This window comes from Ischnura elegans, chromosome 6 (assembly GCF_921293095.1).
Source record: "Ischnura elegans chromosome 6, ioIscEleg1.1, whole genome shotgun sequence".
Classification (NCBI taxonomy): Eukaryota; Metazoa; Arthropoda; class Insecta; order Odonata; family Coenagrionidae; genus Ischnura; species Ischnura elegans.
In genome coordinates, this window is record NC_060251.1 from 115705208 (window position 1) to 115733151 (window position 27944).

General features: G+C 39.9%; 1 protein-coding gene across 3 annotated transcripts in view; it reads left to right on the forward strand.

Moving 5' to 3' along the window:
* The window catches only part of LOC124161545, a 164616-nt gene that overhangs the window by 110623 nt on the left and 26049 nt on the right, over window positions 1-27944 (forward strand). The window contains exon 1 of one of the 3 annotated variants that reach the window (XM_046537917.1): window positions 6851-7125. The exons of the other annotated variants lie outside the window; for them this stretch is intronic. Within the exon in view, the coding sequence (XP_046393873.1) occupies window positions 7108-7125 (18 nt within the window). The 5' untranslated portion in view covers window positions 6851-7107. Of the gene's footprint in view, window positions 1-6850; window positions 7126-27944 lie in introns of those variants that run through there. 3 annotated transcript variants of the gene reach the window in all.

Sequence of the window (27944 nt, forward strand, 5' to 3'; positions counted from 1 at the left end):
CGACGAGCGTGAAGGACCCAAAGGAAGAATCCTTTGTTTTGGCGATTCGCAGAAAGGGCTTGTTTTGGTGGTTCAGGCTTGTTTCAGTGCTTCATGCGCATGTGACAACGTTGTATGACTAGGTAAGGGTGTGAGGTGCATTTGCGGAACAGCGATTGGTTGCAAACCATGTTAGTGCAGGGTTCTCCTTTTAAAGTGCCATCGGACAACGCTCGCCGGCTAGACTGTAGAGCTGGTGAAAAGGAAGGATGTAAATCAGAAGTATGACGAAGGTGTTAAAAGATTAGCAGATAGGAGAGTTAAGGGGAGAGTTGCATCAAACAAATCTTAGGAGTGATGACTGTAGATAATGAGGCGATAATTGACCACGGCCAGCTGTATACACCCGGAAATATTTAAGTGAAAAAGCTAAGTTTTAATTATGTACCCTGACGGGCAATAAGACCTTCGAGTGTTATTGCTATATATACACGGAACTTGTGGGAACGTAGGTAGAGCGTTGGGTGTCTGGGTTGGGTATTTGAAGGGTATCGGATTCAAATAAAGGGTCCAAGCCTTCGGGCACCCCATACTACAGTCGTAGGAGAGATAGGTGGCCCAGAGTAAGGAATTGTCCCTCAGAGATGGGGATTGACTGAGTGAAAGTAATTCAGTCACCAGTAGCGATTAAATTTCATGTATTGTTACTTTTCAACGTTTATGTTAAACAATTATTTGTGACCTACGATTTCTCTCTGAAAGTAATCGCTACTGCACCGACTGCCGTATGGCCAAAACTGTGTGAACTAACGTATTCTTACGCGTGAATCTCTGCCATGATTCAAATGAAAAGCAATATATTGAAGTTTTATTTTAAGGAAGCACTCGATAGATTCTCCAGCACGAATGTCGTGGGCAGTTTTTGACATGTTTCACGAAAAGTAGCTTTCATTGAATTGTTTACTATAACTTGTTAATTTTTTTAAATTATAACTGGTTCTTGTGACTGATATCAGATTATGAAAAGTAACTGTAACTGAAATCTGCTGGCCCCGTATTGTAGTAATACTCACTCAGTGATTCAACCCACTGGTTAGTTTGGATAAGTGAGGATAGAGCTCACCGTGATCTGACAATGAGCCACATTCGCGTGAATTTCACATATAGGATGGAGGAGGGCAGTTCCTTTCCCAGGCCACTTCGCACTGCGAAGACATTTTGTTTGGAGGATATCCGAAGTCTTCACCAGGGTTTTGAATAGGGTAGTTTCCTTCATCCAATAAAACGAAAGACATTGATTGCGATTCGTTACCCACCATTACTGTATTCATAATATACAAATTATTTTGTTCCATAAATACCGGTTTAGACGAATGGAAATGGTCAATTTTTTACTGCATTTGAAAAAGGCCAGATTCGCGCCCATGCGATGCCACTCCACGTGACGTCACAGGGACCTAGTTTCTATACGAGTAGATAGGAGTTTTACATCGTCTGAGATTACCAATGCATGCATGAGGCACAGAGCTCAGGGAAACATGCCTTAATAATCACCTATTAAAACTGCCTATGGTTGGAAAATTTCCTTCGTTTGATAGGGTATTAATAATCTTTCTTCTTAATAATAATCTTTCGATTTAGGCAATAAAAAAAGCATAGGAAACCACCCTATTCAGAAGCCCCCGATGATTATCCAAACGCTCTATCCACTAGGCTACCACGCTCCCCATACACTATAGTGCCAGCTTAAAATCTAAAGTTTAATCACCGTGATTGTAATTTCAATCCAGCCCCCGTAGGTACCACTGTATATGTGTTACCTCACTCCTATGGCTTAATATTGGTGGTGCTCTACCCAGTGGCGCCGACTCCATGGGGCCTGAGGGGGCCCGAGCCCCCTCAAAAACTCGTAATGGGTGTGAGGAAAAAATGTGTCAGGCTTTTCGATTTTCCCCGAGTGTCCAGATATCGAGTTTCGAGTTATTAGGGTTCTAATGTTGATCATATGACTCTTCTAAAATGCTTAAAAAACTTCAAACTCACTACTTTTAAAATTTCCCGGGGCAAGATCCCCGGTTTGGGCCCCCCAATATTTTTTGTAAGTCGACATCCATTGCTCGACCCATTCTCATTGATAACAGTTGTTGAATCCTTTTCCTCAATTATGTAGACTATGCACGATTCGTTGTGAGAGCGATATTTATTACCAAACACAGACACATGGCTACATCGGCATGCCTACGCGCCATCACCTCTGAACAACCCCCAAGGTGCCACCCGAGAAACAAGAGAAGCCACACAGCAAACAAAAGACAACTAAAACTATCATGGCTGACAGCGTAGTGGCGGCAATATTACTGATTCATGAAAACAATCTTCGGGATGATTGACTAAGTGACGAAACATGTTTTTCCTTAAAACAGAGCACATTTTCTATGATTGCCGGACTCGTTGGGAAAGGCCTCACCTAATAATGCGAAGGTTCGAGTCCCGCCAGGGTAATTAACCTCCATCCACGTAATGGTTGTCCCTGCTTGTACAATTGATGATTGCTGGGACCCTGCATTTAAAATACATTGCCAGCTGTCTTCGGAATACGTGGAAAAAAATTGGGAGAAATTCACAGTGTCGTTTGCACTGCTCGTTTGTTGCACCATTGAGCTTATAGTTTTGGGCATTGTCCACCCACGAACGCTGGTCGCTGCGTTGCTTCACGCGCGCCCAGATGCAGCAATAACGAAAGCGAAAGGGAAACGTGGTGGGGGGTGTTCGGATTTCGGGGAAAGGGAAAGTGTTGGGGGGTGGGGGGAGAGGACATGCGTGACCGGCAGATGGGCGCGGCGCCTCCTCTCACTCTCTCTGCACCCTCTCTCCCCCCACTCCGCGGATGCCAATGCGTGCCCATGCACCCGTCAACCGAGTCAACGCGAAAAGCGACCGGGGATCGCCTCACGGAGTGCTGGCTCACTGCCAGTCCATCGCCACTCCCGACTGCACTGATGGGTCGTTCACGATTGATTTGTTCAAAGTGATCGAATCAAATGACTCGTGGGTCATCGAGCGGAAACAAGTCGATCATTGATCACTTAGTCTTCTGATTTCATCGAATCGACCGTTAAAACTTCTGGTTAATCTCTGATGGTAAATTCCTGTGTTTTCTGATTGCATTTTACCTGTGGGGAATAAAGCTGAAGTTTGGTAACAAAAGAAATTGACTGATTTGCAGGTTTTGAAGCCAAAATGAAATATGATACTAGCTAAATTAAGTAGTTTTTATGACTATTTAATCGATTGAACTAGTTTCTTAAATGGTTCAGTTTGTAGGAGGGGAATATTAAACTAGAAATCCTGTAACTTTTACAGTTCTATAAAATGATATTTGCCTTTAGTGGGGGCGTCAGCAAATATCAGCTTAGATGAAAATTAAAATTTGGCAGTAAGATCAACGCATTCGGGTTCCTAGATTAAAACTTACCAAATTTTATTCCAATAAAATGTCCATTTACCGTGAAAGTCGGCTGTAGACAGCTGTTCATTTAGGTTAACGAGGAGTTTCAATTTATTCGGTCTTACAGCTCAGAAGGAACCTTGATCGGATCAAGAAAAGTATAATTTACAACAGGAAATATAATTCTTAAATAGTCATCAAGTATCCATTACAGATTCTTCCTTTATCTCCACTCATACTTGTTTCTCATTTCTTTAAAAGGATAGATACCCGCAGTTAATTTTGGTGATTAGCCATCAATAATTCGATTATTTCTCTAGCTCAACTCCTTTTCCATACTTGAGTCCCTCTCAATAACAGAAACAGAGAATTTTCTGGCAAAATAAAAACTAGAGAAACAGGTGAAATGGGAAAAAAATGTCGTTTATTGACAAAAAAAAGTCTGCGGAGTGGAAAAATGAAGTATTTCGCAAAGCAATATAACTATTCTATCATTTATATCGTGTGTTAAATTACGCAATACGCGGAATAAAAAATAATATCTCAACAGTAAAGGCCTTATAAACTACGTTCACAGTGATTGAGGTAGACAGAAATTAGTCGAGAAATGTTTCTCAAAGGACTACTACAAATTTGGACATAAAATGCACAGCATCACTCAGATGGGTTCGCATTGAGCAGCCCCAGGTCGTACTGCAAGCAATAAAAATAATATAATTTGTAAAGCACAAAAAATCTTTCAGAAAATATTTACATAGAAATACTCTCATAATAATTATACTTAACGAAACCACTCTTTGCATCATTCTGGAAATCTCATCATGAGAAGAAAATGAGATTAACCTTAACAGCCATTCCCATTAAATGAAATAGTCTTATTCCACAATATCCAGAACTGTATAACCAAGTCGAAATGAATCAGAGCCAAATTATACCCGCACCACAAATGACATATCTGATATCAAAGAGAAATAATGAAGTATACACGGGAACCCCAACTAAGCAGGGATGTAGACACAAGGAAAGACAATTACTTGGGGCCACAATCCTTACGATTCAATTACGGAAATTACAGTGCCAGAGTAGCAGCATGACGGAGTTAAAATTGACGCCAGAGCAGGACGAGAAGGAAATGAGCAGAGGAGATTGAGTGTGAAATCTGCGGACGAACGGAGCAGGCTGTTTACTCGAGGAACAAAAAGAAGATAGGGGTAGCTTGGGAGGCGATCAGCAGGAGAAAGTGGCAGGCAGGCCCAATCTATGTTTTGTCATCGACATTCATGTGACATAAAAATCAATCAATAGAAGTGAGGAAACAATACATTAAATGCTACTCGTGGAGCATGATTCTCCATGGCAGCGAGGCTTGGACGCTGACAAGTGCAGAAAAGTCAAGAACGGGAGAATTCGAAATGTGGCGCAACTGGAGACTTACGAAGATAAAATAAAATGAATCGACCGAGTAAGTAATGAGAAAATGCCTAATAAGAGTGGGAGAAATGGCAAGTGTTCTAAAAACCTTACGAAGAAGACGGGACAACTGAGTTTCCCACATTGCGAGGCATGATAGCCTAATGAAATAATCATAGAAGTATAGGAGGAAGGGAAGGATGGCAAGGGATGGCCCCGAATGAGTTAGATAAGGATATATTATAAAGGATGTAAAAGAAAAGATATACGTAACTATGGAAAGGATAGCGGATTGGAGAGCGGGATGGAGGGATGCGTCTAACCAACTTATGATTGTTGACTAATGATGATGATGATGTGGTCTATTATCGATGAAGGCATCGAAAATTGAATTCAGCAGTGATATTGGCCTATTATTTGAGCCTTGTTAAGAAGTCGAATTTCAGCGTTACAGCAGTCGACTATTCCGCTCGGCTCTTGAGTACAGGTACTGGGAAGCATTACGAAGATATTACGAATCAATTGAGGTCTTCAATAGATGTATTAGCGAAGTTGAAGCAGTTTCATATTTTTTTTATCATCACGGACCCGAAAACAACGCATTTATAGCATTTCTTAGGGGGTAATCTAACGGATAACAATTTTGGACGAAAACATACACTCATACCCTGGGTACAACCTACCCAGGCGGGGTTCGAACCCGCGACCTTCGGTTTGTCACTTACCCCACCGCCACCGAGGCCGGGTCAAATTGGAATGCAGTAGGAATCGATGCTTATGGATATATAGCAAGTGGAAAATGTTGATTTAATGACGCAGGAAAATAACATAGCTATATTCATCAAGGATGAAATTCACTATTAAAAATAATTATAAGTTAACTGGGATACGAGCTTTATATCTTTATCTTTCGATTGAAGGTGAGGCATGCTTTCAGCTATACTACCAAGCCATCTTCTTCCATGCCAAATTTTATTCGAATTTCATGTAGTGTTTTGCAATAATATAATTTATATACAGCTTGCATTTTTTCTATCTATGTCATTTCTCGATAGGTACGGCAAGCCAACTCAATTAATTAACAGAAAATAGGAGATGAAAATCTTTCTCTTTCTAAAATGTCGTTCTTATGCTCTTCTACTTCCACTAACACGACACGAATAGGCCTTGGAACACTTACATATTGATAATGATGACGCGCGACCAACATTGTTAACGGCAAACTTATTTTGGGAAACGAAAAGAGTTAGCAAATGAATTGAGTATTCACAGTTTAGAGCGTGCTTTCAGGCCAACTAAACTCATCTCTTGGGTTCAGGGCATCTCCCCTCTACTTTTCTCACTTCAACCTGTAAAAGATAAATTAATCGTTTATTCTATCGCAACTTCTTATTCTCCACTCCACCCTGTAGTGTCCATTTGCTTTGAAAGTATGATTCCAGGCCGACGGCAGTCTGTTTTTAGACTAAAGACAGACGAGTGGTGTCAAGAACAGAGTAAACTGCCGTGGCTACTACCATCGATAAGAGTGGTGACGGGTCGAACTACCAAGAGAAAACTAGCAGTGGTCCCAAGGATTCGAATCTTCTGTGAGGGAGCGATGTGGGGAGATGGGTAGGAGGGGAGGGGGGGGACAGACGAAGCACCAGCAGCAGCCATTGGGAATGGTGAGAAACGGGGAGGACGGAGGATACACTTACCTTGAAAATAGCGGGGAGGGAGTGGCGAGGGGAGAGGGAGGGGTCGGACGGAGGGAGGGAGTGGAGGAAGTTCTTGGACAAGCAAGTTGGGGAAGACGAAGGGAGTGGTGGCCGGGATGTGGGCGAAGGGTAGTAGAAAGAGGAGCAGTGGAGCTGGTGGGGGCGGAGGGGGAAGGGCGGGGAGAAAAGAAGTTGCATGGAGGGGGAGGGGGAGGGGTCCCGAGGGTTAAGAGATCAGGGCAGTGGGGTGGGGGCCAGGGGAGGGGAAGGGTATCCGTCTTAAGGTCGAGGGTTTTATCGATATAAAAGGTGAATGGGAGTAATTACGGACCACTGTTCCCCTGGAGACCCAACCGTCAACCTCCTCTCCCAAGTGCTCCTCCCTCTTGCCGTGTCTTTGCCGCGTCCAAATCCCGCGTCCAGTTCGCCCGAGAGTCCCTTTGGAAGAAGTTCGTCGAGACTTGTCCGGGGAGCCCAGGAGACTTGAACGCGCGGTTCGCAAGGAAAGGGAAAGAGACTTCAACGGCCGAAGAGTGAGCAGAGAGTCCGAGAGGAGAGAGGAAGTGCACGATGGCGTTCTCGATCTATGTGAGTAGCCAGCGGGGGGCGAAAGGGCGGTCGGAGAGAGAGAGGGTGGTAAAAAACATTTGCTTAACGGTGCAACAACGCCGTCGCGATAGGAGGGATGGGGTGGCAGCCAAGTAGGCTATCACGACTATCTCAGGAACTGTGCCAGGAGGGGAACTTATCGCTTATATCATGCGTTGGAAACTTATACTTCTGAACCAAAGGCGTTACTGACAAAAGTTAAGCACTCTTCTCTGTAATATCTCTAGTGAAATCGGTTTGAATTAACAAACTAGCTTAGTAATCATTGCAGAAATAGCGGTGAAACCGTGCCAGGAGGGGAACTAATATCTTTCGATGAAATTTTAATTCTTCTTCATCTGCAACATAACTTACGGCAGTAAAGCACTATTTTCTAACGCACCATGTGGTATCATTCTAAAGAAAAATGCTCATAAATCATGGAAGGACTAACAAGGGAACTGAGCCATGAGGGGAACTAATCGTGAGATGGAAAGTTACTTTTTGAAACCAAAGACGTGAAATGAAAAAATTACGCACGCTTTCCTACAGTACCTGTGGTGAGAGAAGTTTGATTTGACAAACTATTTCAGAAATAATTGCAGAATGAGCGATGAAACAGTGCCAATACTATGCGATACAAACTGAATTATCCTTCATAAAACAATATCGTACACAAAGAAAATAAAATACTATAATCCTATTAAGCACCTAGTAGGAACGCTTTGCAGAAAAAATAGCAAAAATTATTGAAGGGATGGTGGAAAAACTGTGCCAAAAGAATATCAGCACTTGCAAGTATCGAAAGAAAAAAGCTCATACATAGAGCGCATGAAAGGTGTGACGGATTGTAAAGGACTATTTTGCACATTTACCAGGATCAGTTTGGTGCAAAAAAGTACAATAAAAGGCCAAGATGGTAAAAAGAAAGACACTGTTATATCGCAATAATACTTTCATTCTCATTGGCTCTCACATTTTAAAGAAAAATATCGTATGTAATTAAATAACTTTGTAAAATTCACATATTTAACAACCTTAACGTATTTTTTATTAAATAAGTGACATTAACAAAATTATTTATCAAATATGAAGTAAGTCAACTGAGAAACGACTGAAAACATTGAAAATATAATTTTGCACAACCACTAACAAGCATTGATTTGTATATTAAAAAATTATTGCATACGAAAGGGGTAATGAAATACGTGAGAACAGTTTTCACCGTTGACAGATTCAGCTGGTAGTAAACAAGCAACAAAAAAAATTCTAAATTAAATATCATTCCTAAAGCCTGAATCTACGACTAAAAACTGAGAGAAATTACCATTTGATAATTATGCTGGTAAGTATATTTCACAGAAAAATAAAAATAATAACTAGAGAAAAAGAACTGGCGGTGTAACTCACTCACTCAAGTTATTCAATACGAAGGTTGAGGTTTGGCTGGGTGAGACTACACCTCACCGCGGATTAGACCACAGGCATGTAAACTTTAAACATACATGGTAGTGGGGCCACTTCCTTTCCCTGGGCCACCTCACAATTCGAGTGCTTTCGTTTGGGATTTCGAAACCCCCGAATACTTCACCCGGACCGGATCAGCATCCAAATGCTCTACCCAATAGGCTACCCCGAACGACGGTGTAACTGTAACAGCTGGAAGATCACGGTTTAATATTGAGGGCGTCCTCTCCACCTATTTTGATTTGTGAGTGAAATAAAATTGAAACCTATTCCACTCATACTTAATTTTTGTAAAATAATTAATGGAGGCGTTGCGTATAACACAGGCACTATTTCACACCTGAAAGATAAGGTTCTAATTTCAAAGCTACAACTAAAGAAACGCGCTAAATAGTATGTTTAAAATTGTATAATAAAAAGGTATTTCAAGTTTTGTGGCATGTTCGGAAACATGAATAGTGAATGATTTTTTTTTACTATTAAAATTTCAATATTAACCATGACTGCATGGAATTCAGCTACTGCTACCTTATTAATTCGTCACTGCCGTGCTCGAAACATGTGGAATATACTTGAGTCTGCGCTTCGAGCTGATGAATAAACCATAGCTTTCATTAATATATCTTGATGTTGAAATTTATGACAGTGAAAAAATAACCTTACCGATCTGCAATCAGCATGTCTTTATAAACTGCAAACATTGAGTTTGGTGAAATTCCACATGATAAACTCTTAAATATAGTTTGCACTTAACTGATATCTGACAGTTAAATACGGTAATCTAACAAAAATAGAATTTGGGTTTTCAAGAAAGCATCAATAGAGAAAGATGTTTCAAACGTCGAGTTATGTTGCTCGAGAAAGTGTATAACCGCTAAACATTATAGCACATCCAGTTATCCTTTATTTAGCACGGCATGGTTGATTCGCAGTATCATCTATCCCTCACATGGACTGTAATTTGATAAATATTGTATCGCAATGATGAATTTCGGTAGGGAAGTCACATAAGTTGGCAAGCTTAGATGGATCCAAATATAATAATCATAGGTACATTTGGGAATTTTCCAGCCATTTCTGAAATAATTCTGAGGAAATACAAAATAGTATTTACATTCGATCCTCCAATAAAATTCCAAAATGCCATGGGAGTGAAATTTAAAATAACTCTAGAATCACTGATTATGGAGGTAATCGCCAGGGAGCTTTGGCAGCATGAATAAAAGGCATTATCAAAATATAATATATAGGTACTGAATACAATCAATTTGTCATTAACCTACGAAAAATTCATTTCTTCACTGTGAGTGGATTAGGAACATAAATAGTTTAAGCTAATTGGGATCTTCAGTGAAAGGGATGAAAGAGAGAATGTTGAAACGAGGCTAAAAATACCCCCTAACCATTACCTTTCTCCTTGACCTAGCCTTCGAGGGCGGAAGAGTCAACGCCATAAAACAGCCGTTAAAGAAATCCAATTTGGCAATCTTTACCATACATTCCCGCTCGCTCTTTCTCGACCAGCTCCAATGCTCAGAAATGTAACGGGTTGTGAGATGAATATGACTGCCTCTTGATTGAGCATTGAATTCCAATTAAGAGTATTTTCAATGAAGATCGATACCTTGAATTAAAAATGTTAATGGTCTTGGAATTGCTTCCAACAATAGAGTGTAAATATTCATGCAAAAACACAATATTTGACTATATTCTAGGAATAACCGCGGGTTACCTAGCGGGGTAATTTAAAATTCAATTGCGGGTGATTCCGTAATGTAAAACTACATATTCTGTGGAAAAACAAAGTTTAAATTTTTTATTCATTACGAAATATAACTTTATTCCACATCGCAAAAGAGGCACTCAAACGGAGGAGAATAAATACTTAATAAATAAATAGCAATTAATTCATTTTCGACTGATTGAAGTGTGTTCTCGGGACAAAAGAAAATCAACTAACACCAACACTGCTCAGGATGTCATTGGATTGGCCACTCTCCCCGCGATCATTTTATCTTCTAACACGATTCAACAGCATCGGTTGATTCAGTTCAGAAGAACTTATCAATCGGCTCTTTCCAATATCCTTAATACTCAGCAAAATGGCTGAATCTAAGTTTTAAGGGCACAACAGGTATAACTGATTTTTTCAGTAACTCTTCAACCAGATAACCGAAGATCGATCGATAGATAGTGGCAAATTCGGTTAATCTAAAATGACAGAAACTTTAATACAATCATATTTAGAAGAAATTTAAGGCGATTTGTTCCTTTTTGTAGCAGTATTTCCAAGCTTAATTCCATCACAACGTATACTTCAAACAAAACCTTTTTACAGTAATTATTACGATCGCACCGTGGAAGGGCAAGGTGACCCAGCTAAATTCAATATTTTGATGTCTACGTCTGGGTGAGAACATCAAAGGTTAATAACTATTTTAGTAGCGGTAATATTTTGAATTTATCAGTCCTATCACATGAATTACATTCAAAATTACCAAGCTAGACTAGTAAATAGGACGGAAAACTAAATGATCTATGCAGTGATAGATGATAACCTAAATATCTCGATGTATATCCACTGACTCAATTTGAAGTACACATCCTAAAAAAACAGTTGTTTCTTTTCATCGATTTTTTCCGGATATGTATGCAGGAATTTAGCAGATATATACATCTCGCCTCAAAACCTCCTCGCCCAAAAACCTTCTTACCCAAAGAATCTTCAGCACTACGGTTCCTAGACTCCTAGACTAGTTCCTTCGCCAAAATTAGGTAACATAAAATAATATTTTTCATAATCTAGCATCCGAACTCAACCAATGCACCTGTAAGGAATTTAGAGACTAAGACATTCTCCGAATTTAGCGCTTTGAAGAGAACTTTGAGTTTACAGCAGTTCCATTTCTATCGAAAATAACCCTCAACCAACGATCAGACAATTCTTCCCCTTAGGAACAATAGTGTTCCGCGTTGTTTTCGTTTAGCTATGAATTTTAAAACCAATTCCGAAAGCACGAATACCTCCTCAAAAAAATGAACTGCTGAAAAAATCATGTTCCGTGGGTAATACTGTCAGCCACGATAAAAACTAGAAGATTTTCGTTGGAATGCCCTATTTTTGATAAGGTACTATTAGTTTCGTCGTATTTTCGTACCAATTCCACGCAAAAGGGATGAAGGGGAAGTTTAAAAATACTTGCTTTGTAAGTACCTTGTTCCATTACAAATCGCCTAGACAACACCCATGAAATTGCCGCGAAATACTTCCACTGACTGATAAAGTACACTTAATCCAGCACAATTCACTATTTCTTTCCTTCATTTCATTTCATACATATTCACTCGTCATATTCTTCATCAAGCTGATAGCAAAAAAAAACTTTTCATTCATTATCATACAATCAACAACCAAACAAACAGCATTTTAAAGAAGGCACACAGCATCACTGATATCCTTGAAAAATGCTCAATCCCGAGTCGATTGCCACCAAAATCGCCCAACACGAAGCAATAAGCAGTTAGCGCCCGGACAAACTCCAGAGGGCGCCGGAACCCGCCCCCTGGAAGACACTGGAGGCAAGGAGGAGGTGGAAGGTATTCTCCAGCCAGAGTCCAGCCCGAGACTGGAGTTTTATCAAGAGGGAGGCATTCAGAAGTAGCGGGAGTGGAGATGGGAAGAGGGAGCGAGTGGAATGAGGGGGGGGTGAGAGAAAGGGGGGGAGTGGGGTAGGTACTTGCCCTATGGAGGGTGGGAGCAGCGGATAGACGGAGAGAGTGATTCAGTAGTACTACGCCGCGTCGGGGCGCTGCCCTCCAAGTCGGCCTTCGCGCGTACTCCAACTCCTCCGATCACACGTAATAGTACAAACGATATCACAACGACGGAGATGTTTTCAAAAATATCTCCGCAAGAATTCTGATCTTAAATTTTTGTTCTCGTATTAACTAACTTCTGATTCATATACGTTCCTCGAAAATTTCATTAAGAACATTCATCGTATTATTAATAGCAATGGAACTAATTTCTCGAAATTTTCACTTTGAGCCCATGAAATTAATAACGCAAATAATATCCAATCATATTTCTGCAGCTGGAAAACATGCAATCCCCAGATTTACAGGTAACTTTTTGGACTCATTATGAATGCATTCTTCTACATTACCTCAATTTTTAATTGCTACTACTTTTTACTAATAGAAACTTACTGAAACATAACAGCATCTAATAATTATTCCATTATTACTTGTAGATTCCAACAATTAATTTCTTACTAATGCCTAACTTGAAAATGTTTCCCATTTTTCGAAATTGCATCAAGTTATGTAACCATACCCTCCGGAGAGTGAGTCTTTCTGAGGCTAGGATTCGTCAAGCGTGTAACGGGGAAGATTTCCGGATGATAAAATGAGAGAGAGGTGCTATTTCGAACTCGCCGAAACTTGAATATGCAGCGAGAATTTGGAATCCGGTGCAGGAAGACTTAAACCGTAGACTTGATAAAATACAACAGAAAACTGCGCGATTCATCGTAAACTGCCCCGGGCGCACAGGAAGCGTGGACAGATGTTAAACGAATTAGGCTGGGAGTCGCTAGAGACTTGGAGGCTTCGAGAACCACTTACAATTAGATGCCTTGAGCTATTGAGAATGGATATCTTTCAGAGCAACACGAAGCACATTATAATAGAACTCTTCTTGATTTCCAAATCCGATAAAACCGTTAAATTAAGAAAGATATTTTGCCGAACATAGGCCATAGTAATTCGTTTTTCCCCAGCACAATAAGGGACTTTAATAAATGCTAAGTGGAACTTTGATGGAGAATTTCCTTTTCTATTTTTTTACGGCTGGTTACCTAGCAACCCCGCCACACGACTATTGAAGCAGGTTCCGTGGTAATATGTATATTTAGATGTTAAATACGCCTGTAGGTCATCGGATTCTAATTCGAATAAAATTTATATCAATCCTCTATTCTAAGAAAGAGTTGGAAGACCTTATTTTTCTCCACAGAGTCACAGTAAATAATATTTCGGAGCTTACAAACGTACCTTTTGTACCTAAACCTATGGTTTTTTCTAGCTTTACGTGTTTATGTAGCACATATACCGCACGCGTGCTATGCTAACGCATTGCAATTTGAAAAATGAAACCAATGAAAGAATACCTAACTGTTTTCAAACGTTCTAACTCGGCATGTTTTGTCGAATCATATCCCCAGAGCTGCTTTAGCGCTTACAACTTTACATATACATGTTGCGAGAGGAACCTTACAATAAAGGATGGGAACAATAAGCAGTAATTCAGTCACAGGATACTAAAACTGCTAAAAGTCAGTTAAAAATAGCTCCACATTAAATCTCAGCTATGAATGACAAATTAGCATCACAGGTTTTTATTTTTTTAAATAAAGCATATTCAACACCTTCCATTATAATTCTACAGATATCAGGGCTAACTGCCGCACAAAAGGTATTAAAAATTATGAAAGCGAATCGATGTCTTTTCCGGAGTTAACTATGTACTCAACTCTATACCATATCCATGATATTTTTCATACCGAAATTTTTCCTCCTATGATTCACGGTTGGACCCAACAAAAAACGGATGAAAAAGTGCATTAAATAATGTTACTACGATGTAGCGCGTTCCTAAGTTTCACGTGGAATTTCCAGTTGATTCAAAATCGACCAAAGCCCTTTGCTAATTTTCCCGTAAATCTAGCCTAGTTCCACGCTTATGTCTTCTACGAACACCGCCGTATTGGTGCTCGAATCGCATGCTTAGCACTCTTTACGGAAATGTTAAAAAATTTAACTTTTCTAAAAAAATCGAGCCTAAGCAATCTGGACTTAAAACCGGTAGCTGCGGACTAAATCACGTCGTGGTGAGTCAAAGGCGCGTGAGGTTCACTCTTAGCGTAACCTAGACCTTAAAGATTCTTTTTCAGTCATCACTCCCGCAGCATTCGAGGTCACCTCGCACAAGCACGCATGCGTCCTCCGGCCAATCTCCCTTTCGCGTCGGCGACTAAGTTGGGGAGTGGCCCGAGCTGGAGGAAATTACGGCTGGCCAGCATACCTACCGTATAAATACGAGGCAGGAGATGTTTATCTCGCCCCTAACTGATGTTAATTCCCGATATCGAGTATATCGTGGGAAGAAATATTATTTATAGTCACCCAGTTCCACTCCTTAGACGAGGTAAATGAGTCGCGAATGCGAAAACAGGCAACAGCACTTTCAACAGCCGCATTCCAGTTTTGAATGATGAACAGCACCTCTTGCTCAAATCAGGAGAAACCTGTTGCATGTTTGCATGAATATTTAAGCAAATGTTTGCCTAAAGCATTTGGTAATACTATCACTCCACGTTTTTTAACGTCGCCAACAAGAATTACGAGAGTCAAACTAGATTGACCATTGGCAATTATTATGAAGTTATGAGTGCAATAGGTAGAGCAGAATGAAAATATCGAAAATTTAATGCATGCGCAAAGGGAAATGTTTGAATTATTGGTAACCGCATATTTAATAATCCACTGGAAGGCCAGATTAAAGTCCCAACCGATAACGTGCAACAGAATATTTATCGCAGTTGTGCTACCTTAAATGCAGTGGAAACTATTGAAATTAAGATAATTAATTAAAAATAGGTTATGTGGGGACTACAGAGAGTTTTTAAAAGAGCGGCCCGTGAAGAAAACGGGTCAAAATCTGAACTCACTCTGCTACGTAAGAAGGAACGATCACAAGTTCAAAATCAAGATAAAGAAGCGGAAAACGGATATTTTGAAGGCATTCTTCCTACTTATAGGAATAAAGGAGTGGAATGACATACCGGAAGAAATCTTTAAGATCTTCCCCGCAAGTACTAAACTTTTTAAGCGTAATTGTTCCTCAACTTTTGGTTTATGTCAATGCGGTTCATTAGGGAGCGTTAGAAATTGGGTTATTTGGTTCAAATTTCATTTTTTAGAAGCGTGGTATTCTTACTAGCGTATTTTTTTGTCTCCTAAAGGTGTATTTTCTGGTCATTTACTTCGCACTTAGATAGCATACCTACGTTTGTAAGAATAATGGCTCCTTACTCATTTATTTCGATTCTCGTGTTACTACCAGGCGAAAGCCTACTTGTAGCAATATTTATTAAATAAATAATGTTCAAAAATAATAAGTCAAAAGTTAGGATGGGGCCTATCCAGTATCGAATTTCAACACGCCGCCAGAAAGTAGCTGAGAATTTGATTCCTAGCCGTGTAAGCAACCGTTATGTAATAGGCGTGTTTCGTTTTCGGATACTTATTCCATAATCCTCAACTTGAAACCCAAAAGATACAGCTTTTATGCCATGAAAAGATCTAGATAAACTTTTTCTTGGCTTTAGAAACATAAAAGCGATTGCTCTTGAGTTTTTAAGAATAATGTCTGAAGACTATTGCAGGATCTCTCAGTAATTGGAAAAAGGAATTAATATATGCTGATGAGAAGAGGGTATTCATTTTCTGTACAAAAAAATATCTCCGCAGGTATTTTTTAAGAATAGACATAATCTGTAATTTTTAATAAAAATATCGAAGACTATTTCAGGATCCCTATAGTATTGAAACAAGGATTTGATACATGCTGGATTTAAAGCATTGATGACTTTATATTTAATAAGTACCCTCGCATGTACTCGTGTGGATGATAAAAGACGAAGCTTTCACGCTGCCTTGCCATCTCAGAGGTGTCCTAAGAAGATCGACTTCTTTCGCTCAAGGATAAGCTAAAAAAAAAGGAAAAGAGAGCTCCCACGTCCGTGACCTTTACGAAATTGAGTGGGGGCGCATTGCGGGGCACAAGAGCGTGAAACACGGAAGGCGCACTTGAGCCACATTAGGAGTCTATCACTGCCAAACTTCAAGTCGAAACTGAGCATTTCAAATTCGTTCGGTTTGAATAGTCAGCTTTGACTGATTCAACTTACTCCATAGCCATCCCGGAGAATTTAGCAGCACTTTCATTGCACTGAGAGAAAAATCATTTTTCCAAACACTTTTTCAGCTCAGCTTAAGTTGTTTGATGAATTCAGGATCAACTGTATGAAATTTTACCTACGCTGTCACTAATATATGATCAGCGTTGCTTTCTTTCACCAATATGCTTCGTCATTCCTTCGTCAAAAAAGCTTTTAAGGCCTTCACAAAAAGAAGTTTACGGCTTGCGAATTATGCAACGAGAGCATTTTTTAGGAATCATATTTGTCCAAAAAGTTACACGTATTAAGCTGTAAATGAATCCTGAACCAGGTGATTCAATTTTTACCCAGCAATTTGCAATAGCTCTTAACTTTAATTTCACATGAGCTCTTTGATTGATAGCGGTGAACTATATGGAATTCCGTCCTTTAAAAATACGATCAGCGTTGCTTTCTTTCGCTATACTGATTCACCATTCATGAGCCAAAAATCCTTTTCAAGCCTTCACAAATTCACAAAAAAGGGTTTACCCATCCGAAAATTACAACTTGTGAGCAGATGCGAATAGTTGGACGTCATAAGATATGAGAAGCATTTTATCAAATGTCATCAAGAATAATAAGGAACAGTGCGAATTCATTTTCGAGGCGGATCTTCCTTAAATGGCGTCCCCGGCACTTCGCATCCTTCCTCTTTTCCCTTCATGTACCTCAGCTATGTTGGCGTCTTCCTGGCGTAGGCGTGGGGAACGGGTCACCGGGGGTCGGCTCGACAATTACCCCAGGCGGACTGGGACCACGCCCGCCAAGAGAGAGAGAAAAAAATCGGCGGGAGAAAATACGGCGTATCAATTCGCCCATTGTTTTCCACCGTTCCTCCCAGCCTGATCCATGCGTCCTTTCTCACGCTAGACAATAATTGTGTCGTCGCTCAGACTGTTTACCGAGGGAAGAGCGGGATATCCACCACTCGGGCAGGAAGACAAGCAGACGCACGGAGACGCATGAAATCATGGGTGACATGGAGCTACCATTTTTAAGGGCGAGGAGGGCGTGGACGGAATACAATACACAATAAGGCCTATTCCTTTCATTCCATCTGAAAAATCATCTTCTCTTCATTCCTCTCTATCGCTCACTCAACATTTTTCCCTCGAAAACTGTTTTCAACATCACCTTCCCGCTGAATACTCGCCTCATCCTTAGACATTTCAGAAAATAACACAAGCGGTAGATCATTCTGGGCTCGAAAAATTAAGTACATATTACAACCACCGAGCATTATTTCACCGAACCGTCGCACTCACAAGAGTACAAAATGTACGTTTATTATATACTATATAAATTCCATAAAAAATATTCCATCCTAGTAATAATAACTTGCATATTGTGTTGAAGGCTTTGGACCTTTTCTTAGAGCAACGCCTAAGAGATTAAAGTGGAAAAATTACAACGATTTTAGTGAGTCGCGAAATTTTTGGGCTCCGCGCGCCGTTTACCGCACGTCGCGTACTGACGAGCATAAATGAAGCTCGTCTGCGTGGAAACCGTTCTTCGGAGATCCGCCCAAGAAGACTCAAGATGCAAAAAGTCGAGCGCGGCCTCTTTCCCGCAGAGAGCCTCCTGGCCGTTTGACATTTAGCATGGCGAGCCAGTTTATTGAACGCTGCCCGACCTCCAAATAATATCCGAAGATAGATGCGAGGCGCGCGGGCAGGCAAGGACGGCGGCCTCTGGAAGGGGGGGGAGGCAGAGACGCAAACAGATCGGCTTTTGTTCTCTTTTTAATCTGTTGCGTGTTACGTCGTTTTTTTTTTTCAACAACCCGAGAAAGGGAAAGCGGACCTTTCTTTCGCCACGTTAAGCAAAAGGCGATGGTAGAATAACATGAGTGAATACTACAAATGTGTATGTTTAACAACGTCAGACTTCATTTCGTGGTAGTTATTTATACTCATAGCTATAAGTTCGTATTTTTCCGTTGAAACTTTATGCCAACCCTTCCTATCAAATAATCTTGATTCAGACATGTCCGTTGCTAAATAATTATTTTTCATTTTTATGTAGTTCATTTGCAAATTCCAAATAATGCTATTTTATTTATCTATATATTTCAAAGTATTTTATACCATTTATTTGTAAATGTTATTTTTACATATACAATCATGCGTACATAGGTGATGTCAATAATGTAACAAAAACAAACAATGTATAACAAATGCTAACTTAGCAGCTGAAACATGTTGTAAAAAATTTCATTTAAGTGTAAAATTACGAATTTATAGTGATGAATAATACTAATATATTCGTAAATAAAAATATTAAAACACCAGGCACAAAGGAAAATAGCTACGCAAGCACGTTTAAGACGGGAAGAGTCGAAATGGGGGCGACAAATTCAATAGTAGACCTTAATATATATCCTACCATTTACAGTGAACTCTAGTATATATTGGTTTATTACGAGATAATGAAGAATTACAACCATTTATTTTCTTTTCAAACAGCAAAGGGTACTCTAGTAAATGTAAATGAGGGTCATTCCACCTCAATTCAGCAAACGTTGGTCCCTAAGGGTCTCAGATTTCGGTGAAAATATCTGTTTGGGTCTATATCAACCAAAAACTTAAAATTTTGAGCCCACTTTGAAAAATAAAATTTTCGCTTAGTGGAAACTTGGATTTAAATTCCATGAGAAATACACAGCGGAAAAATCAAGAGTGGAGGCTAACAAAATGTGGTGCTACAGAAGATTGATGAGGATCAAATGTATCGGCAGAGTTAGTAACGAGGAAGTGCTAAGAAAAGTAGGAGAGAAGAAAACCGTGATAAGGAGATGGAACAACCTTATAGGCAATGTCTTGAGACATGATGGTCTGATGTAGACAATCGTCGAGGGCAAAGTAGATGGCAAGAACGCAAAAGGAAGGTCTCGAACAAAGTATATGGAACTGGTAAAGAAGCGTGTGAAAGAGAGAAAATATCCAAGTGCGAAAAGATTAGCCAATAGGAGAACTGAGAGGATAGTGATACGCCAACTCAACCGTTGGATTTTTGACCAGTGATGATGTAAATGTATCTGCAATAACTATGACTCAAATAACGGATGGCGTGATAAAGTAAAGAGCAATGTTTTTAGGTAAAATAAATTCATGCATGCGTAAATCAGCTTAACGGCATTGAATTTACCATAATTGTACCACATTGAAAAACATTGTTACTAAATTAATATTTACAGAGTAAATAGAATTCTTTACTCCATCTCAATTTTATAAACTTTGTAGGTGAGAGAATACCGAGGTAAACGTTAAAATTTGAGGTACAGGAAAATGCTGAAATAGCCTACTCTGGAATTTTCAAGCGATAGCAAACGTCTATAGCTATTAGTGCGTCCCACAAAGACCGATCGAGTGGGAGTGATGAGGCCTCTTAAGGCACGCTAGGCAAGGCAATGACCGATTGAAAATTTCGACTAGCGGAAGAATGGCTCGCTTCATTTCGAGTTCCATGGGCGAACGATGTGCTAAGAGCCCTTTCGTTGGCGTAGAGGATAACATTCATTCGCGCTCCGCCCATCTTCATTTGCCTCGGGATAGAAGCCATCGAAAGAACAAAAGAACAACTCGAATGCGAAGCACGCCCATGGAGAGGAAGACTCGACTGAACGGTTTGGCGAAGAGGACGAGCCCACTCCAAAGGCCAACCAACCGTGCGCCATGGAAACCATTGTTGCTAACTATAGGAACTTAATCAAATTATGATATTTACGTAAGGTTTACATCCATGCTCCTCTCCTATTACGTAATGATCGGATCCAGCACTAATGTAATTATCAGAGTGAGAAATGCGGCTATTAGCCTTGATACCTGATGATTTAATACAGTGTTAGCCATTATATAAGTATTATATTGTCCATAGATCTATTACAAAACTTCACTACGACCTAGGTTTCGACAAAGCTAGTCATAATTCGGCGTTAAGTTTTGAAATAGATGTACATATTGGGAAAAACGAAGTTGTTTCATTATTGAAAAAATGTTGCATTAATATGAGCAAGTATTATTATCCAAATTGAAATTAGTGAAGTAACAACAAAGCGCTTTTTATTTAGGACAGTGAATGTAGTGCTTCGTGCAATTTAAAAATCCATGAGCCCATTAAATCTAAATTTCTTAAAGAATAATCTTTGGCCCTCAAGTTGAAAGAAAGATAACGTCTATTAGGATTACGACGACGGACAAGGCATTGGGTCCAGTCAGAGCATTGCACAGTAGATTGGAATTAGAAAAACTTTCGATAAAGCGGGTTAATCGCAAAGTGATCCAGTAATTAGTCGCCTGTATTTTTATTGATTGACGCAACTTCACCAAAGCATGACTTATGGTTAAATACAGACAAAAGCAAAGGTTCACATGCACTTTTGCTGACATCAACAATGCTTACGAAACTCTGTATTTAGCAATCAACCTCTTGGGTCTTGCTTTGCAGAAGTAAGCAAGCATTACGACAAACAGAAATACCCAAATGAGATATTTTCGACAATAAAAGCACTGAGTTGCTACCGGAATAACGGCTGTGCAGAGAGAAACGAAATTTCAATCAAAATTAGTATATAACGAGAAATACTACTGAAGGAATTATAAAACGAAAAACAACAATTTGGGAACACACATTGCACCATGAAAAACAAAATGAACCGTAATAGCGTATACATCAGTAACTTTAAAAATACCACACTAATGTTACACCAAAGACTACTACAAACTCAACACACATTATTATTAGGATCCGTATAAAGTTGAAATCTCTCATGGTGTTTTTTTTTAATCGTGAATATTTTTGATCGCGTATTAAAAACCCTCAGAGGACAAGATACAACTACAAACAAAATGTCAAACTTAAAGGTATACAATGAAAACAGTAATTTTCAAACTAATTTCATAGTTTCTGAAACTAACCTAACTCACATTAAAAAAGAGTGAAATCTTAGAAGACAAAGTCGAATTGAGCAGCAAAATTTGTTAACCGACGCGACGTCACTTCCTCTACGTCACAATACAACAACGACGGTGGAGAGTGGCCACTCGTGTCGGGGGCAGATGCGAGCGACAGTCACAGTCAGGAGAAACAATTGCGTGACGCTGTCCGTCCACATTTACACACGCACACGAGCGGAGAGGCGGCGGTGGTGACCTTGTGGCCATTTCGTTCTTTCTGCCCCCACTCCCCCTCAAGATCTCGTTCTCTCCCTCTCTGTCTCACTCTTTCTCTCCCTCAGGCAGAGGCGAAGGAAATATATATATCGACCGATTTCGGAGCGATGAGAATATACAACATAAATGACATAGTATACTGGCAGGGAGTATACATAAATCGTCAATATAATCACATGTCAATAGTCCTACACTCTTCTCTCATTGGGAATGGAGAGGAGCAGGGGCGCAGCTAGGAATTAAGGCTGGGGAGGGGGGGGTTTAGGTGCAACTAATACCGGGGAGTGTTGGGGTATGGAATACCCACCAGGATAAGCGGTAGGTGCGTAATTAATAAATTGCGGAATTTTAAAGATAAATGGTTCAAAATGGTGAGTTTCATGGCTTTCTGAGGGATATTTTTTATTAATCCTTACACTATTCTTTTAGTAATATCGATCCAATTAAGCAAAATGTATTAAATTAAAAAAACTTCTTTGAGCTCTGGGGGGGGGTTTATCCCCCAAAATCACCCCTCGCTGCGCCACTGATACATAAATGACATATACTGACAGAGAGTATACATAAATCGTCAATATAATCACATGTCAATAATCCTACACTCTTGTCTCGTTGGGAATTGAGAGGAGAGTATAGGAGGATACGACTAAAGGACTCAGAAGTTCACGACAATAAATGTTTACTGTTTAACACCAAAACTACCTGTGCGGTGATTCCAGAGCCAATATATACTATCAAATAAGCTGATCCGGGTAAATCAACCGATTCTGATGTTATCGAGTGATATTAAATTATTTAATGCTGAAAGATTGTCGTCGAGTCAACCATTGAAGAACATTCGATACCGAATATCAACACCGAAAGTAAGAATCTCACTAAAGATACTCATCGCTGAAATTCCGTGATAAATTCTCGACCAAAATTTGGAGCATAGCCAGGATTCGCAGATTCCATCCATGGACCATTCAAGCTTCCTGAGAAAGTCATTGCTTCATGAGGAAACGGGACGAGGTGTAAAAGTACGGTTTGGATGCTTAAATGGCGATCGGGATGGCTTGAAACGAAGTCGAAGAATCCTTGTTCGAATTCAGGGCATGAGGCATCGTATTTTCGTTACAGAATTCTGCACTCATGTTCTCCGACAGATCGTTTTGTTAGAAAGATTCCACGGATAAACAAAGTCAATTTCGATCCCCTGAACAGAAGCAAAATTTCAAAATCAACGGATTCCAGTAGAATCTTTTGGCGATGCAGGCGTAAGAAAATGAAGACTATAACTCAGATATAATTTCCTTCGCAAACAAACTAATTAAAAGCACTTGAAGTAACAGAAACCAAGACAAACATAAATCATAGATATCTCTTAATAATACCTTCTGAAATATTAACGAAAAAATGTAATAGGTGAAGTAAAATAAGTCCGTTGAATGAAAATGGTACGGTAGTCTTCGGATGCAAGGTGTTATAGACGACGTTTAGCTTTTTCTCGTCACGGAATGTCAGATGTAAAGAAGTATTTTTAAATCAATATGAACAACATGTAATGAAGACAGTCAGACAGGAGGGCATATATATAGGAATAATGGCAACAGAAAACCTCTCATTGAATGCAGAGAACAAGTGATGAAGGACCTGAAAAAGATAAAATACATCGATATGAAAAGTACTGCTAAGAGGAGAGATGTTGATTCAGTGTGCATAAATATTCATCACTTAAACGTCCATACCGCTTTTTGTACGCTCATGAAAAAATTATTACGACCTGATGGGCATCATAACGATGTGGTCCAACACAATATAAAGACCGATGTATTAGCCCTATAGATTGGAATTCCCCTTTGTATCCGATGGGAGAACAAAGTCTGAGGATTTGGGACGCGATATCGTCGAGCATCCCGAAGTCTTATTATTGTACATGAGATAGTAATACGCATAGAAATTACCATTGAGAATTGAGTGATAACACATGAAGAACCCTCCGTCATACTCCGACCTTTAATTTAGTCAACATACCCACAAAAAATCGGTTCTAGCGAAATATTCTGCCCGGTAAGAGTCCTAGTAATAAGGAAAAATAGTAGCGGAAGCAGTAGATATGTCTGAATAAATTTATCTAGTGGAGTTGTCTCCAGCGAGACGTCGTGGAGTTGCTAACCATCGCCTAAGTCTGAAGACCGCAAGTTACTATAAGAAATTCGGAAGTAGCACATTGCTTAACTTTGCGTGCTATGCCACGAGTACCACACTTTGCCTTTATCGTTCACATACCCGCAGCGGGACATTCGAAAGGCAGGCTGCTCACCTTTCTTCCGAGAACGAGATTGTCCCTTCGGTCAACCCAAGACACGAGCGGCGAGGGGTCACCGGCAGTGAATGCGGTCGTTCACGCAAAATAATTCAGTATTTAACTCACAATGCATTTTTTAATCGTTGCAATTGATGCGTAGAAGAACGGAGAAGGTGAAGTGGACGAGAAGGAGGAGGAACGACGAATTGCTGGATATGGTGGGTGAAGAGAGAGAACTTCTAGATGAGTTTACGGAGGAGACAGATTGTATGGATGGAGTGAGTACTGAGCGGAGAAGGGATGACGACAACTCTTTCAGAGGGAAAACATTAGGGTAATCGCTAGAAATAAAGAAAGATAATTTTATTTATAAATAGATTGAAAGGGAGTAGGCCTAAATGCGAATTGAAGAGCGAACTCAACGAAGGGAGGAAAGACTGCCAGAATGCTTCGTAAATACTCCATGCTCCTCAATCGGAAAAATAATTTAATTATAATAAAATTTATTTTTTTAATCGGTACATGTTAGGGAAAGATAAATGACGACGAGAAACCAGTCCTACTCATTCAGCCATTTTCTAATAGATTAAAATAATAGTTGCTGCCCACTTTTCATGAACCTGCGACGATATTAGAATTTTGCCCCATCAGTTCGCTCAGAGAAACTCTAACGTTGAAGGAAATATTCGCTCATTTGAGCGTTAATGAATACGAACCACGTGATACGGATGCGTGGGGCCGAAGAGAGGCGGTGAGCCGCTTGGCAAGAGTTCATGACGTCATCAACTTATCACTTAAAGGTTTAAGCCCGTCAATTTTTCTCCAAGAATGGCCCAAGAAGTAGGAGACGGGGCAATCAAAAAAGGTATGAAGAGGGGCCGTTTGTTGGACAAACTTGATCACAATCGACAATAGTTCGGAGATGTTGAACCCATTTGGGACGACGGCGGCGCGCGCCGTGGCGTACATCCGAGTGAGTATCCGAGAGGCGAGACGAGAGAGTATTTGGGGATGGGGCGGAGTCCTTGGGATGGAGAGAGGAGGAGGATCCGGGCAGACGGGTCCCCAAAGGGAGGAGGAGGAGGATCAGGCTGTTTGCCGGCCGGCGAGGAGCAGCAGCAACAGTGAACGGCCTTCGGGAGGGCCACACCGCCGAGAGGGGGGAGAGAGTGGTGGGGGGGGGGGGGGGGCAGGGCGGGGACCGTGCTCAATGGACTCTGGAATCCGGGCGAAAATGAGAGTCGGGTCGCGGGAGACTGCTGCCCCCACGAACATGACTCGGTCCACCTGAAAATATTTTCGGGAAAGACATCATCGCGGTCGGGTTGCTGATCCCAGGTTTCTGGGAATAGGGTGGTTTCTTTTATTATTTTTTTATTGCCTGAATCAAAAGATTATTACTCCTGGAGTACACATTTCACGCTTTTAGATTTTTAAATGACGATATCTATTTTTCGCGAATAAATGAAAAGTGAAAAATTTCAAGAGCGCGAAAACGCGGCGGCTAAGTATGAAGGCTAGGAAAACTCCGTGTGACGTCGCTCTGGTTCCCGCTGTCGCAAAGTGAGGGGGCGAGGCTTTCAGCGCTGATACGACGCAGGATGCTAGAGGTAGAAGAGTACCCTGCTAGCAGGTAGCGCTAGGCTTAAACAAGGATAATTATTACCCTATCGAACGAAGGAAACTTTCTGACCACAGGCAATTTTAATAGGTGATTATTAAGACATGCTTCCCTGAGCTCTGTGCCTCTGCATGCATTGGTAATCTCAGGCGATGTAAAACTCCTATCTACTCTTATAGAAACTAGGTCCCTGTGACGTCACGTGGAGTGGCATCGCATGGGCGCCTATCTGGCCTTTTTCAAATGAGGATAAAATTGACCAATGCCATTCGTCTAAACCGGTATTTCTAAAACCAAATAATTAGTATGTTATGAATACACTAATGGTGGATAAGGAATCGCAATCAATGCCTTTCGTTTGCTTTGATGAATGATACTACCCTATTTTTCGACTCCTACATTAGGTAGCGCTCGCTCCCGGCACGAACAACCAGGTAATGATCGTTTTCAGGAAATGAAGGGAACTAAATTTTAAAATTTCGCGCGAGTTTGGAGAGTCCGATTGCCATTTTTTTGTTATTATGTTGGTGTACATTCCCTTGAAGTATTATAAAATTTTCAGCTCCTCTCATTGTTTAATTTTTTCTGAGGTGGCCGCTGAGGTTAAACATGTTTGAATGAACTTGATTTCTTTATATTATAAGCGGCTTTCGAGAGGAATAATTGGGCGAATGAGACAAAGAAGCATAGTGATATCGCTATGAGATCACAAGTATATCAATTGGCGAACTTATGCGAGTAGAAATGCTTCAGTCCTAACTGCACTACCCACCGACTGAAAATATAAAGGAAAATAAATTCTCGAGTGCAAATAATTCAGCTACTTTAATATTTATTGATTAAGAAGAGAAATTATTATACAAGCGGCAATAATTTTGTTACCTGTTTCTAATTCATTACTATAATGCAGCGCAGATGTAAAACATAAAACATAACATATGCTTAAAACGTATTTCACTACACTTCATCACAATATACTGCCGTGTAATTACACCCACTTACATTCAGGAGGTACTTGATATTTTCTTTTAGATGTTCGGTGGACTCTGTCTTGTTTATGCGTGGGCATAAGCAGGTATTTTAAGGCGGGCCACGAATAGCAATCATGATAAAACGTAAAGAGGAACTCAAGGGCTGCTTAATACAGAAAAGGAAAGCTAACATGGAAGAGGAGTTACAAGACAAAAAAATCCATGCACACCTCCGCATGAATTGGAGTAAATCAAATAACGAGCACAAAGAAAAAGCCAAACCTTTGCGTATTTTAAAAGGAAGAAAAAGTATATTCCTACAGCAGATTAATATCTGAAACATTGAAAAGAAATATTTGCGCACATTTCAACTTTCATTATGAAGAGGGACTTAATATTTCTCTCACGAATAACACTGAATTGAAAAAGTTATCTCTCGTTAACCAGTTAACACGTAAACTGATCGTTTGCTTAATTTAAATGACAAACAAAATCTTTCATTGGTAATGCAACGATTGCATCATCTTCTGGTTAAAACCGTACAGTCGTTAAGAAACTGGCCCTAAATAGACAACATATTTACATTCATGGTTAAATAAAAAACACAGTACTATTCCACAACATTATATTTTTGCAGTCTACTAGTTTCAACGTTACAACGTCATTATCAAGACTAACTGAGAGAAGCATACAACATCCAGCCTTATTTATCCAACAATAGTGTGAGGGAAGAAGGAGGAGGGAATGGAGTATTATGGCAGTCTCTCCGCCCTTCATAGACTTCCCCCTTCAATCCACTATATGTCCTACTCCCTATCATTCTATCCAAATATCATAGTCTCTCCCTTCATTACCCAATATTCTACCCTCCAAGTAACGCCTAAATCTGTTGATTATATTTACATTCTTGATAGGGATATTCGACCAAGAGATAAAGTGAACGTCATATTTTGGAAATTTTCAAAATAATCCTCTTTCAACACTATGTGCCAATTTTTATTCACGACTCATTATTTTCTGAATTCTGATATTAAAATCCGAGAATTAATTCATATTTCTACATCCATTAATCCGCACCATAAAAATGACATTATTGTAAATTAATATATAAAAATCCTTTTGATAAAAACTGATACATAAAACATTACGTACGAAGGGAACTATATTCGTCAGAAAACTAATACAGTGACTTTCGTTAAAAAGTGTATCTGAGTTAAATGATATAGACTGTGAAGAGATCTCATGATTCTGATAAATGAGTGAAATCACTGCATATCAACTGTAAAATCTCCAATT